At 40.9% G+C, this 16274-nt stretch overlaps 1 protein-coding gene across 1 annotated transcript in view; it reads right to left on the bottom strand.

Moving 5' to 3' along the window:
* The window catches only part of PRKCQ (protein kinase C theta), a 153176-nt gene that overhangs the window by 65065 nt on the left and 71837 nt on the right, over positions 1–16274 (bottom strand). Inside the window, exons 10-13 of the mRNA XM_032623438.1 lie at positions 12419–12528; positions 11523–11640; positions 9808–9968; positions 6038–6211 (exon numbers count right to left, since the gene is read on the bottom strand). Of these exons, the coding sequence (XP_032479329.1) occupies positions 6038–6211; positions 9808–9968; positions 11523–11640; positions 12419–12528 (563 nt within the window). The remainder of the gene's footprint in view (positions 1–6037; positions 6212–9807; positions 9969–11522; positions 11641–12418; positions 12529–16274) is intronic.

Here is a 16274-nt window from a genome sequence, read left to right as displayed (position 1 = left end):
AGTTCATCACTGCTAAACTGGCCTTAAAGAAGACCCTTTAACATTTTTTGTAAGTGAAACGAAAAGGCCATAAACAGAAATATGAAAATATATGAAAGAAAAAATCTCACTGGTAAAGGAAAATATATAGGAAAGGCTGTGGAACAGCCACTTAAACTAGCATGAAGGCTAAAAGTAGTAAAATCAAAAGTAGTAAAATCAACTATAACTACAATAGAAGTGAAGGGATACACAAAAAGACGTAAAATATGACATAGAAACCAAAATGTTGGCAAGGAGAGTACAAATGTAGTGCTTTTAGAATGCATTCTAACTTAAGTGACTTTGAGCTTAAAATAAACTCATACATATACGAGAGAGAGAGATGAACTTCATGGTAGCTGCAAATCAAAAACCTATGATGGGGCTTCCCTGGTGGCACAGTGGTTGAGAGTCCGCCTGCCAATGCAGGGGACGTGGGTTCGCGCCCCGGTCCGGGAAGATCCCACATGCCGCGGAGCGGCTGGGCCCGTGAGCCCTGGCTGCTGAGCCTGCGCGTCCAGAGCCTGTGCTCCACAACGGGAGAGGCCACAATAGTGAGAGGCCTGCATACCGCAAAAAAAAAACAAACAAAAAAACAAAAAAAAAACAAACCTATGATGTACAAAAAATAAAGAGAAAGGAACACAAACATCACACTAGAGAAAATGATTAAACCACAAGGAAAGAGGCAAAGAGGATAAGAAAGGAACAGAGAAGGGCTACAAAAACAACCAGAAAACAGTTAACAAAATGGCACTAAGTACATATCTATCAATAATCACTTTAAATGTAAATGGACTAAATGCTCCAATCAAAACACAGTGGCTGAATGGATTAAAAACAAAAAACAAGACCCAACTATATGCTGCCTCCAAGAGACTCACTTCAGACCTAAAGACACACACAGAGTGAAAGTAAGGGGATAGAAAAAGATACTCCATGCAAATGGAAATGAAAAGAAAGCTGGGGTAGCAATATTCATAGCCAACAAAATAGGCTTTAAAACAATACTGTAACAAATGACCAAGAAGGACATTACATAATAATAAAGGGGTCAATCTAAGAACAGGATTTAACATTTGTAAATATTTATGCACCCAACATAGAAGCACCTAACTATTAACAGACATAACGGGAGAAATTGAAAGTAATACAATAATAATAGGGGACTTTAATGCCACTTTCAACAATGGATAGATCATCCAACCAGAAAAATCAATAAAGAAACACTGGCCTTAAATGACATACAGAACATTCCATCCAAAAACAGAATACAGATTCTTTTCAAGTGCACATGGAACATTCTCCAGGTAGGTTATGTTAGGCCACCAAACAAGTCTCAATAAATTCAACAAGACTGACATCATACCAAGCATCTTTTCTGACCACAATGGTATGAAACTAGAAATCAAAAGAAGAAAATTGCAAAAAACACAAACAAATGGAGGCCAAATAACATACTACTAAATAACCAATGGGTCACTGAAGGAATCAAAGAGGAAATAAAAAATACCTTGAGACAAATGGAAATGCAACTTTCCAAAGTCTACGGGACACAGCAAAAGCAGTTCTAAGAGGAAAGTTCATAGAAATACAGGCCTACCTCAAGAAATAAAAATCTCAAACAACCGAACTTGACACCTAAACGAACTATAAAAAGAAATAAAGCCCGAAGTTAATAGGAGGGAAATAATTAAGATCAGAGTGGAAATAAATGAAATGGAGACAAAAAATAACAGTAGAAATGATCACTTAAACTTAAGAGCTGGTTCTTTGAAAAGATAATGAAAACTGATAAACCTTTAGCCACGTTCATCAAGAAAGATGGCCCAGATAAAATCAGAAATGAAAGAGAAATTATAACTGACACCACGGAAATACAAAGAATCATAAGAGGCAACTATAAACAATTATATGCCAGCAAATTGCACAACCTAAAAGAAATGGATAAATTCCTAGTAGCATTCAATCTTTCAAGACTGAATCAGGAAGAAACAGAAAATCTAACAGACTGATAATCAGTAATGAAACTGAATAAGTAGAAAAAAATAAAACTCCCAACAAACAAAAGTCCAGAACAAGATTGCTTCACAGGGGAATTCTACCAAATATATAAAAAGAGTTAATACCTATCCTTCTCAAAATATTCCAAAAAAATTAAAGAGGAAGGAATACTTTTGAACTCATTCTATGAGATCAGCATTACCATGATGCTAAAACTAGACAAAGACACCACACAAAAATTACAGGCCAATATCCCAGATGAATACAGATGTAAAAATCCTCAACAAAATATAAACAAACCAAATTGAACAATATATTAGAAGAGTCATACATCATGATCAAGTGGGATTTATTCCAGAGATGCAAGGATGGTTCAATATCTACAAATCAGTCAACGTGATACACCATATTAACAAAACGAAGGACAAAAACCATATCACCTCAATAGATAACAGAAAAAGCATTAAAAAAAATTTAACATCCATTCATGATAAAAACTCTTATCAAAGTGGGTATAGAAGGAAAACACTTCAACATATTTAGTGAAGGCCATATATGACAAACCCACAGCTAACAACTTATTCCATAGTGAAGAGCTGAAAGCTTTTCTTCTAATATCAGGAAAAAGACAAGGATTCCAACTCTCACCACTTATATTCAAGATAGTATTGGAAGTCCTAGCCATAGCAATCAGACAAGAAAACGAAAGATATCCAAATTGGAAAAAAGAAAGTAAAACTGTCACTATTTGCAGATGACATGATACTATACATAGAAAACCATAAAAATACTGTGAAAAAACTAATATTAGACCTTATAAATAAAGTTGCAGGATACAAAATTTATATGCAGAAATGTGTTGCATTTCTGTATACTGCGTAAAGAGAAGGTACGAAAACAATCCCATTTACAGTTGCATCAAAAAAGAATAAAATACCTAGGAATTAATTTAACTAAAGACGTGAAAGACCTGTAGTCTGAAAACTAAAAGATACTGATGTAGAAGATTCAAGATGATACAAAGAAATGGGGAAAGATATCCTGTGTTCATGGATTAGAATACTTAATATTGTTAAAATGTCCATACTACGGAAAATAATATACAGATTTAATGCAATATCTATCACAATACCCATGGCATTTTTCACACAACTAGAACAAATAATCCTAAAATTTGTATGGAACCACAAAAGACCCCAAAGAGCCAAAGCAATCTTTGCTTTGTTAAGCAAGTCACATATGCTTGGAATCCTCGTTGTTATATAAGTTAAACCAAATTCTAAAAAATAAACAAGCAGAGAAAATAATCCATAAGTAAGGCCCTTTCCCAACTGACTACATTAAAGAATTACCCAGAGGAAATCATGATTCATATCGATTGCTGCTGTTCACACTCACTTGTGGCATTTGGTTATTTTGTTTGACATACAAGGTTTGAAGAACAAATCAGTACTATTAAGTATAAAATAAGTTACAAGGATATATTGTACAACACAGGGAATCTAGCCAATTTTTTATAATAACTATAAATGGAGTATAACCTTTAAAAATTATGAATCACTATATTGTACACCTATAACATAATATTGTACAGCAACTATACTTCAATAAAAAATGAATAAAATTTAAAAATCAGGACATCTCAAATCAGGGTCCTTCAGAAAGTATAATGTAAGCTTTGCCTCTCCCTGCCCCCCCCCATCTCTTATTTCTAAAAGGACTCAATTCCTTGAAATCTAAGTAGTGAGACAGTCATTTTTACATTTGATATGTACATTCTCTGACACTTTTTCTCATGCATTTACTTTTCTGGTTTTGGTAAAGCATTACATAGGCTTGAAATCTTAAGAGCATTTCCTGCAACAGAGAAAGAAGCAAACTCTGCCTGGGGCTCTAACTGACAATCAGAGAAGGAAACATACCTATTTTCTGCAAAGTGGGATTCACAACAGCCTTCCCTACACTGTACGAAAACAATGATACAAACAAATATATAAAAACAGCAGGGAAAGGTGCCGAGTGAAACTTGATTACATAATGCCCCTAGAAGCCTGGTCTGAGGTGTATTTAGTATTTTGATAAAAGTCCCACAATATTTCAAGAGGAAAAAATGAGATTGTAAGTAACCACAGCAAATCTAGAACACAGACCAGGAGAGTGGGACAGAGTTGCTTACTTTGTCTTCCAGTAAAATATCTGCACCATCCCAGACCAGCAGATATTTACGATCTCCAGGAGGAAATTTCTAGCAGGAAATCTTTCTAACCCTCCTTATCAGAAATTCCAAACTCCTTCCTGCTGGAAAACATAAGCCTACTTTTAAAGAGCTTATCATAATCCCTTTATTCCTTCATGCCTTCTTATAGCCCCTACACCTCTGCTGTCCAAGACCCTTTCTGCCTATTCTAATTTCTATTCAAATTCTACTTTCTAGTTTTCTCAGCTCTGGTGCTTAGAGTCTGCATTCTGCAATTAATATTACTCACCACTGTTAGAAGTGTCATTCTTGCCTCTTTAATTTTTTATAGTATGAAATTCTCCAGGTCAGGAACTGTATTCGTTCTATATCCTTCACAATGCTTTGAATACAGTATATGATCATTGAGTGCTTTTTCATGGTCTGGTTTCTCTTTATTTTAGCCAAGTATATTTATTCATTTATTCCCTAATTAAACACTTGTTGAGAAGCTACCGGGAGCTGGAGAAGTGGTGATGAAACCCCTAGTGACCGTCCACATTTTCTGGCTGACTCCCAGTTTCCCCACTAACACCTTCTGTGGCTGGAGGCATCTTGAGGTCCTCGGTTACTTGTCCTAAGGTAGGACATTATCATCAAGGCTTGAAACAGAACAAGAGAAAAACTCCTCATGTTCTTTGGACCTTAACCATATGGCTCCACATGGGTCTGCTTATTATTCTAGGCTACATACACAGGGATAGGGTCAAATAGGGTAGAAAAATAAAAACAGAAAATCATTATGTTTGTGCAGGAAGACTGAACTACAAGGATGTTCATTTCAGTGTTATTCGAATCAGAACAAAATTTAGAAGTAGCCTAATTAGATAAATTGTAGAATATCCACAGATGTGAGGAAATGTAGAGAGTGTTGAAAATGCAAGTTACAGAACAGGAGGTATTTACAGTAGGTCATTATTTTTACCTTTAAAAATCTAATGGGGGAAAAATCTAGAAGGATAAACTTAGAAGTGTTAACGGTGAGTATACCCAAGTGATGGGATTACATATGATTTGCTTCTCTGAGCATATAAGCACTTTCCAAATTTTCTAAAATGATCTCTGAGCATATAAGCACTTTCCAAATTTTCTAAAATTAATTTTCTAAAATGATTTCTTCTCTGAGCATATAAGCACTTTCCAAATTTTCTAAAATCAATTTTCTAAAATGATTTCTTCTCTGAGCATATAAGCACTTTCCAAATTTTCTAAAATGAGTCAAAAACGAATTTTTTTTTTTAATTTTAAGGAAAAAGGAGATCAGGAGGAGAATTCTCCCATAGGAGACACTTCTGACAAAATTCACCCTTTTACCACAATGCTCAGGGCCTCACTGATGAAGCCAGCTCGGACCTAAAGAATGATCTTCTACTGGCCTTATAAAGGAAAATAACAGTGCACACAGGTTTTGATCTATTTTTCCAACTTTCATCTCTTCAAATACATATATGGTAGATGAATAAACAGATGTCACTTTTTCCCTCCCACAAAGCACTGCCTTGTTAAGCAAGTCACATACTGCTTATATAAGTTAAACCAAGTTCTAAAAAACAAACAAATCCAGAAGTAAGGCCCTTTCCCGATCAACTACATTAAAAAATTCTAAGTAGTATTTCAATGGTGTTTAGCGCAGAAGAAACTTATTTGGATGGATGGAAGGTGGACTCAAAGGTAAAGAAGAAATATACGGAGAGAGTATCCCATGTCTCCAGATGAGGGCTGCCAGGAGCACCCAGATTTACTGGGGTGAGAGGTAGAGAGGAAGGATAGCCTTACCTTGGTCTGGAACGTACAGAACATGTGCGTTAAGAACGGATGCTCCCAGGCCAAGGAGAGAACTCTCTTCTCTACCATTGTACACTCCACGTCGTCGTCCATCAAAACCACATCTTTCTTTAAGGCTTTTATTGCGAAAAATTGATTGGTTTTCTTGAACTCTGCTAGGAAGACCTAGAGGGAAGGGGAAGACACTTTATTTTAGAATTTGGATTCATGCTCATTAAAGAAGAGTCACGAAGTCCTGAGAGAGATGTACTGGGTGAGAAAAGACGACTTCTCCAATCCTCCTCCACCCTCTTTATGGAGACAAATAGAGCTTCACAGGTGTGGGATGATACAGAAGGGTTTCATCCTCTCTCTACCTTTCAAAGGGTTTCACAAAACTATGGTGCAATTGGATGGGTTATTCTCAGCCACTGAGAAATTCTATTTAAAAAAGTGTGCCCTGTCTACCCAGGGACCTGAGTAAGTTTATAAAAACATTCAGAGGCAAATACGTATTGAAGGAAGCAGCAGCAAGTAGTGGAAGGAGGACTTGATTGTTCTTGAAGTATCACTGAAAATGAGCATAAAACCTTACTCTAAGTTTTACGCACTTTTTCAAGGCAAAGAAAGAATATGTGAGGAATTGAGCTTTCCTGATGTGCTTATAGAATGCACAGCATTTCCTCTGATGACACAGACACTAATATTATCTTCAAGACCTACTATGTGTCAGACATTCTGCTATGTACTTCACATGTGCTATCCTAATTTTAGTATCTATTTAATTCTTAGCTCAGAAACACTGCAACACAGATAGATAGTAAATAATTTTTAAAAACTAGGCTCAAAGGGTAACTTTCTCAAATTCATGGAGCTACTCAGTGGGAAATCTCACTCCAGAGTTTACTTTTTCCACTTGATTTCATGAATCTTATAAGCTTTAAAGGACACCAGATGGCATGTAATGGAGAGTTTCACCAACTTTCACTTTTTCAAATGATGCAGCCACAGACGATTGACAGGAGTGAGGACATGGCATTTGGAGACAGAAAACCCCAGCTCAGGCCTCATTTCACAGATACTTACTAGCTGTGGGAATGTGGGCAAATTAACCTCTCTGGGCTGCTTCAGTTCCCGAATGTGTAAAAGCGGTAACTATCAACACACTGCTGACTTACAGGACTGTTGTGAAAATCAAATACCAGGTGGGAAAGTGATTTGGGAACTGTAAAATGCTTTCTAAATGACAGTTACTGGAATCTAAGAAACAAAACAAATGGATGTATATAACAAAACAGAAAGTGACTCACAGATATAGAGAACAAACTAGTGGTTACCAGTGGGAAGAGGGGAAGGGGGAGGGGCAATATAGGGGTACAGGATTAAGAGATACAAACTACTATGCATAAAATAAGCAACAGGGATATATTGTATAGCACAGGGAAATACAGCCATTATTTTGTAATAACTTTAAATGGAGTATAATCTATAAAACTACTGAATCATTATGTTATACATCTGACACTAGTATTGTAAATCAACTATACTTAAAAAAAAAAAACCACTTGCCATTTGCTTCTTTCAGTGACTCTTAGGGATTGTTGACGTTAATGATGTTACACCAATAGTGAAAATGCACGTGTCTGTGTTAACGTAACACAGTGCAGACACATGACTGTGGGGTAGCTGGCTTGATAGAGGGGGTAGAGCTTAGATGAGAATTCAGGCAAATGAATGATGTACATACATATCCCCAGAAAACATGCAATTTGCTCTCTTGGGCCTAAAATCGATGGAGAACCAGAATACAGGGGCTACCATTTTGATGAGGAACCATACTTCCCATATAGAGTGAAAAGAAAGAAGAAAAGCAAGTTTGAGTATTCTTAGTGTTGGAAGAAAAGGAGATATGGCTGCCCCCTTTTTGCTCTGGTGCTTCATCCCCCTCTCCTTGGGCCCCAAGGTGCAGCTCCCTCAGAGTGCAGGGATCCGGGTCCTGATGGTGAGGGCTTACTGCTTTGGACACAGAGCAGAGGATTACCTGAAGCTCTCAGCTGTCCCTTGGGTTATTCACTAAGGCATATAGGCTTAACTTAATGTCCTTCTTAACTTTGTTGAAAAGTAAAATCCACACGGGAACAAAGAAAAGCTTTCTTTAACAATTAAAAGTCCCCTTTTGGTAATTGCTTCTTTCAATAAAACATCCCCAAACCAGCCATAAACTAAGAAGCTGGAAAAAAAAAAAAAGCCATTTCCATCTCTATAATGTGCTTTCAATTTTTGGAAACAGGTTATAAACTGCACATTAATTGATGCTAAATTCTAATGAAGACGGGCTGTAAAAATTGCCTATTACACTCAGATTAACACCAGACGAGCCTGCTATGGTTCAGGTTATTGTGGAAACAAAATAAACGAATTAATGGATATCAGCTACAGTTCGTAGGGCAGAGTGGATTTTGCCGAAGGCAATGCCTTGGTATCATATAGAAACCCCAACTGCAGCACAATGTCCTCCAGCTATGGCAATACCCAGTTACATTATTGTTAAATAAACTGGGTAAGTTTTGCAGCCAAAGTCTAGTGAGCAGGTGCTGAGCATAATGCTGGTCTTGGTTGCACAAATTCATGGAACGGGAGTCTTTGGCTAAAACTTTCCTAGACGTTGCATCCAATATAAATATAAAACAACTGAGAGCTCCATTAATACATGTGATATCCTTAATATCCAAAATAACCTAAAAGCCTATATTCCATGACATCCCTCTTTACAATCACCGGCTTGAAAATCTCCTCTTGTCACTGAGAGTTGATCATAATTTCTTCCATTATGTCTCCTTCCTCCTCTCCTTGCCCTCTGTGACTGACTAATGGCCCATAACCTGAGTGAGTGGCAGGAAGAATTTAGAGGAAGGACTTCCTCCGTGGAACTTTTCCTAAGACGCTCAAGCTAGGGCCGTGTTCTGGGCTGAATTGTGTCCCTTCCAAAGAACTGATATGTTGGAGTCCTAAACCCCAGCGGCTCAGAGTGAGACCATATTTGGAGACAGGGTGCTTACAGAGATAATTATGTTAAAATGAGGTCATTAGGGTGGGTCCTAATCCAATATGACTGGTGTCCTTATAAGCAGAGGGGGTTAGGACACAGACATGCACACAGGAATGGCCATGTGAGGACAAAGGGAGAAGACAGCGTGGACACCCAGGAGAGAGGCCTCAGGAGAAACAGCCCTGTCCACACCTTGATCTTGGACTTCCAGCCTCTAGAACTAGAAGAAATAAATTTCTGTTGTTGAAGTCTCCCCATCTGTGGTATTTTGTTACAGTAGCCCTAGCAAACTAAAACAAGGCTGAGGACACTTGGTAGAGAAGAAATCATACAGAAGGTAAAAACCACACTCCAGGTTTGAGAAAGGAACAAAACAACAACAAAAAAACCACCAATGAAACAAAAATATCTGTGAAACAGGAACCAGCTGGGGCACCTTCTCATTTCTTTGGTGTCCAAAGATATCGAACACACAAGCTCGTGGGACGAACACCTTCCAAGTGAAATGGCTTGAATCGTTGTTCCCAGGAAGCAGAGGCTGCTATTCCCCAGAGCTCCCCGGGTCCCTATTTATTCAGATGTCTCTCTGCCCTCTAACATATATCACATCACATGACAGTTCCTGACCAGGAATGCGCTCTCTGCACACCCATGTGTGGTTCAGTTCCACTGGCCAGATTTGCTCTTCAATTTCTGGAAGCTGGGCCACAGAATTCTACATACAATATCATACCTTGCCAAAACTTCCTTTCCCCAACATTTTGTGCAAGGTAAAATCCTCGATTTTTAATTTCATACGTAGAGATGGTCTTTCTACGTTAAGTTCAGGTTCTGGACGATGGCCTACTTTCTCCATCTCATCCAAGGGAGACTCCCAGGAGATCCCCTGAGGCTCTGAAAATGGCAAATCAGCGGTTAAAAGGAAATAAGGAACAGCGGAAGGTCGTTCTAGCTACTTTGAGAACACGCTTTCTTTTCCACATCCCATTCTGAAGCTCCATTCAGAGCGATGCAGAAGGGGGTTCCTGCAGGGCAAAAGCAGCACCTCCTGCCTGGGAGCCTGGTATCTGGGGGGGTGGACTGTGTCTCTTTATGCAACAGACTGGGGAAAATATCAAGTTAAGAAACATTCCAATCAGCAAAAGACCATCTATGCAACAGGAATGAGCCCTTTTGATAATGCCGAATCACGGACAAATAGGGATTTTAACCAAATTGGAGGGAAAATGATTCTCCGTTGCTTGCGTGGCTCACAGGCACAGTGGCATCCATTTCTGTGACCGACCACGTGGGGACGAAGAAATGGATAGCAGATCGTTGAAGATCTGAAATGCATCGTTCGCCACAGTCTTCGAGTCAGGATGCTACCTACCTTGATCATGTCTGAGACACGCGGTCTACTCCTCTGCCCGGAGACCCTTCCCAAATCTAATCCAAACCCTTCTGTAAAAAATTTTCAGGACAATTTATTCCTCACCTCCTGCCAGAGAAGGTGTCGAGAAACATTTTCGGAGCCTTCCTCCGATCCCCTTATAACATTCCTTTCTTTTACATTGAAATACATTGACATATCACATTGTGCTACTTTAAGGTGCATTAACATGTTGCTTGACACATTCATCTACTGTGATATCACGAGATAGTTAGCACCTGTATCACATCACATAATTATGTCCTGTTTTGTGGTTGGAATAATGACATTTATTTTCCGATCTCTAGGTTTATCTTTCGTATTCTAAGTCCAAGGAAAATAAGTATTTTATAATGTATGCTGAAACTATTCAGAATCGCATGGTCATATCCTCTCATGAAGGACCTTCAGAGAGGAGGCTGGATAAACTTCCATAACATCAGAAATATCAAGGACGTTAGGCTATTCTTCCCCTTTTTTTTGAGTTTATTTATTTTATATAGCAGGCTCTTATTAGTTATCTATTTCATACATTATTAGTGTATAGATGTCAATCCCAATCTCCCAATGCATCCCACCATGCCCCCGCTTTCCCCACTTGGTGTCCATAATCCCCTTTCTAATCTTCAAACTTTCCAGAAAAGTCTCAAAGGTACAGAATAAGATGGTCTGTGGCATTCCTACCCTAGAGCTCTATGAAGGATTTATTTCTGTAAAACTGTTTAACCACGGCAGGGAGTAATGTTCTAAAATTCTAAGGAAAAGTTTGCAACTGTTTCCTCCAGAGATGCCGCATTTTCTTCTCCCACCTCAACCTCTCCCCACCACCACCTGCTTATGAAGGTTTTCTAGTGGGATATATTTCGGTTTTATAATACTTCTAAGAAGTAGGAGACTCTCTGTTGGTGGCTAGGTCTGTAATCTCTAACTAGAAAAGAATCGTTTATCAGGCCAGGTATGTGGAGAATTTAAATCCAGACGACTCAGGTTAATCACGATGAATTACTGACGATTCTACGGTGGATCAGGGTAGCTACCTTTTTTTCCCGGTGCTGGTCCATACGGCAGCTTTGCTTCACCTTTTATGGAGCATGGGAGACCAATTTCAACTGGACCTTCTCTGAAGATGTGTTCAGAGTCTCTTAAGCAGCGAGCCTGGGTTACAAACAAAGAGTCAGGCTACCCACCCACCCACCCACCATTAACGGGACAGTGCAGCCTGCTGTTCCATGGGCATGAAAGCCATTTCAGATCCCTAGATGTGTAGGATAACTGAATCTCTCCCTCTCCCTGGCACTCTCTTAGGGATCCCATATCCTGTGGATGTCTATCATATTTTACGTACCAGCAGAACGTATTCGCTTCCTGCATACTTTTCTGGGGGCCAACTGGTTTATCCCATGCTATCCACATTATTCGGTCACAAATAAGAATCAAAGGCCAATGGACGGAAAAATAGCTTACGTGGGCAATGCCAACTCTTAAAGAGGGTTTGTCCTTGGATGTGAGGATTCGGCCTGCTAGTAAGTAGCAAGGCAAAAGTTGCCTTGGACTCAGTGTTTTGAAGGCATTCTAGGGATGATTCTAGCAAATATATGTTTTTTCCCCCAGGCTATTATATAGTTGTCATATATAGGTATAAAGCTGGCAATGAATCCTCAATAATTTTAATGAATTTATTTGTTTCTTCCCCTGCTCATTCCATGAAGAATTTAAGATCTTATAAAGATCCACACGATGCAAATACATTAAATAAATAAGTATCTCAAGCGGGGGATGTGGACACGAAGATGAAAGTCAGTGTCAAGGCAAGTACTCGGAAATAGAGTCCACATCGCCCTGTAGAGCTGCTACAGAGCACAGAGCGAAGGGACTGGAATAGTCCTAGTTGAGCTGAAATTGTGGGAACTTGTCCCCTAAAAGCCGTTCCCACCTGTTGAGCGCTCTCGATCATTGCCAGTGCTTCAGCCATTAGCTTCTGGTTTATGCCACAAAGGTTGGCGACCTTTGTCTGGCATCTGTGATGTACGTTCATGCCACATGCTGAAAGGAAGAAAGCGACACCTTGAGCAAGGGCAACAGAACCAACTTCCACGGACTTTGCACGTGATCTGTTTTAGGTGCATGTATGTCCAAGGAATCATTGGCAAATCCCCGGTGCCATCTTCCCAGCAGAGGGAGACACTGAAGGCAAACAGACCAGGGCAGGGCTTTTACGATGCCACCGCACATTCACCTGATTCCCTGAGACCTTCACCCACACACCAGATGCTCCTCAGCGTGCTGCTGGGAAGTGACTTCCACTCAAAGCAGAACCAGAGCCTGTGGATGGGGAGGAAGGCTGCTCCCAGAATGCATGTCCGCCGTGCCATCGATGAGAGTGAAAAACTGAGGTTGGCTCTTACTCCAGGGTTGATCTCAGCAAATAAGTTGGTGGTAAATGTGGAATGCTGGGTGGAAGGTCATTCACTGCCACTTAGACTGGGGTCCAAGCATCCCCTTTCCCACGTAGGCTGCGAGAGGCTTCTCCACCCTCTAGGCTGAAGCCTAGGGTACAGCCGCAGTCGAAATGGAAATTGAGACGGTGGGGTGGTCTGTGCATATGTGAGAGGCGGGGGTGAAAGGAAGGAAAGTGTCTGGAGACCGTGTTCTCACCACATAGGAGAGTTGGGCTACTTGAACTAAATGATCTGTATAGGCTTCTAGCTCTGAGACCTACGATGCTGGAGGGGTATCCTGATCCATTAGTCCTAAAAACAGCAAGACCGTGCTGTGACTGTGGGAGCCTTCTTGTACTGGGGGTCGGGCACCCCTGTGTCTGTGTAAAGACAGTATCGCTTCATGTCATTAGTCTTAGAAAAATGCAAATTCTGCTTATGAAACATCACCATTATGCCAAAAAAAAAAGCTACCAAAGATTTCCCAACAGCAGCAGATAGAACTCTGATCTCACGTCCTGCTAGGTTCTATAAAGGTATATCAACAGGGATTGTTACAGTGGAATTAGGCAGGAGAAGCTATAAAATCATGCCGTTTTAATCTTCTTACCTTATTACTTGCCCATTTGTGTGCAAAAACTTAGCACAGTGATTGGCCTCCAACAGGTGTTCACGAAAGACAACTTTTCTTTCATCTTTATTATTTACTACAATAAAATATTCTTGAAATATTTAGGTGAAATTTTAGCCACTATCACCTTTGGTTTTCACTAAACAGTTCATAACAGACAAAATAAAACAGCATTTTCTAGTAGGTAAGCATAAACTATTACTCATCCCAGTATAAAGTCATAAAAATCCACCTGAAGTGGAACCTTTAATATAGTAAAGGTGCTGCTCGTAATGGCTTCTGCCCTCTGAATTCTGCTTGTTAGCTTGACTCTCCTGGGCTCCCGGATGCAGGTTTTACACTGGGCAGCCCCCATTTCCTACTTATTTACTGCAAGTAGAGGGAGGCATGTAGTGAGCATCGAGCACCTTGCTCTTTTTTTTTTTTTTTTTTAAAACATTCTTTTACTTGGGGTATAATTGCTCTTACAATGGTGTGTTAGTTTCTGCTTATAACAAGTGAATCAGTTATACATATACATCTGTTCCCATATCTCTTGCCTCTTGTCGTCTGTCTCCCTCCCACCCTCCCTATTTGTAATGAGGTGGATAGACCTAGAGTCTGTCACAGAGTGAAGTAAGTCAGGAAGGGAAAGACAAATACCGTATGCTAACACATATATATGGAATTTAAGGGAAAAAAATGTCATGAAGAACCTAGGGGTAAGACAGGAATAAAGACACAGACCTACTAGAGAACGGACTTGAGGATATGGGGAGGAGCACCTTGCTCTTTAAAACTGTAGCGGATCTAAGCTCCTCTCTGATGTGCCGTGAAGAGAGGCCCCATGCCCACTAGGATCACAAAGTCCTAAGTCCTGTTACTAACCTAGTAGGTGAGAAATGGACCTCAATGAGTGCAACAGTCCCTCCAGATGACTACTTTCATGGCAATTTCAGTGGCGAGAGAAAGGAGACAGGGTCAGGAGGAGTGGGGGCCCTACTTAGGAAGGAGGCTTACAGGAGAGTAAGAAGAGAGAGCGAGGAAGAGGGCAGGGAGAGACCCAGGGGACAGAGTGAGAGGCGGAGATGCAGATGAGGGTATGGGGGAAGCAGACAGCGCCCAGCCTCTCGGGGTTCCAGGGAGTGATTTGGGGAAGGAGAGGGGGGAGGAGAGGGGAGAGGAAGGGGAGAAGAGAAGAGAGGGAGTAGGGTTAAGGAAGCACAGGAGGACAGGGAATGAGGAAAGAGAATGGAATGAAGAAGGAATGTTCAAAAAGGACAGAACCCAGCAGGGTGTGGTGGAACAATGCCAAGGAATCCTGGAAGTTCTGAGCTCAGAGGCACAACCGGGCTGTTGGGACCAGCTCGGCCTCTGCAGGTGGGGCGCCTGGGCTCCAGGGAAAGAAAACCCGACGAGTGAGAGTATCACGGGAACAGGGGTGCCATCAGACGGGGATCTGATTATTCCTGTCCGTTTGTCCCCGCAGAACATTCCAATATTACCTGTTGCCTACGACTCTTAAATACACTCTATACAACGCCCAGCCCACCCACCCACGGACTCTTAAACAGGTGTAGAGAGGAAAGTGCGTGGTGGTACTTTGGGTGATGGAGGGACTGTTCAGGTGAATTTTGACTACCTGTGGGTTTGCCTTCAGTAATGATTTGGAGACCTAACCCCTCCCACCTCCATTAATATGTTCACTCCAGGTTCCACCAGACACGTGGATGCAACCGGGATGAGGACAGGGCAGGCAGCTAAGGGTGATCTTCCTCCTTAGGTCGGCACCCTTTATCACTTAAAAGATACAACACGCATTAGCCAGTGGCATAAGTTAAAATGGGGCTGCCCAGAAAGAATAAAGTGGCTTCTGTGTTTAATCCAATATTCCTATGATAAACCATAATGGAAAAGAATATATAGGAAAAAAGAATGTATATATATGTATATAATATATATATATACACACATATATAATGTATATATATGTGTATAACTGAATCACTTTGCTGTACAGCAGTAATTAACACAGCATTGTAAATCAACTATACTTCATTAAAAATTTTTTTAAAATAAAATAAAATACAAAGATCCCTGCTGAGCGAGGCACCTCTGTTTTGAATGTTATCTGCGCTCTGTCCTCCCCTCAGCTGCACTCCAAGGGCAGAAGTACTTCGTTAGTTCTTGTTGGACGTTTTCCTCCCTACCCCCTAATCCTGACATAACAGCATCTCAGTTTCTAAAGGTTTTTGCCTTTGCAGCCTGGACTTTCCAGAGGAGAGAGAGCTCTTGTGCTTTTTCTCAGGGTCCAGCTGAATAACGCCACGGTGGAGGGCAGCAGGCTCGGGCTCTGCCCTCAGGCCGTCAGCATCAGAGCTGGGCGTTCTTCCCGTGCACGTGGAGTTCACAGCACGCTTGGGGCAGGCTCGCCAGCTTAAAGTCAGGCAGTTTTCTGCGCAGGACTATCCAGCAGCGAAACAGACGTGCCAGGCTCGCTCCCTGATGGAGCCACAGACAGAATCGCACTCGCTGGTGCTAAGGAGAGCGGCAGGGGCAGGGCTGGGGCTGCGGAGGTCAGGAAGGGGCAGCTCCAGGGGAGGGAGCCAGGTCAGAGGAGAATCAGGCAGGTACCACAGAAGGCATGGGGCCAGGGTGCGGTGACATTTGACCTGGAAGACTGGGCACTTCTCTGGGAAACAAGGCATGGGGTGGGGACAGGTGGAAGGAAAAGAACAGCA

The sequence above is a fragment of the Phocoena sinus genome, chromosome 2 (assembly GCF_008692025.1).
Source record: "Phocoena sinus isolate mPhoSin1 chromosome 2, mPhoSin1.pri, whole genome shotgun sequence".
Taxonomy (NCBI): domain Eukaryota; kingdom Metazoa; phylum Chordata; class Mammalia; order Artiodactyla; family Phocoenidae; genus Phocoena; species Phocoena sinus.
This window is presented reverse-complemented; position numbering and strand designations above follow the sequence as displayed.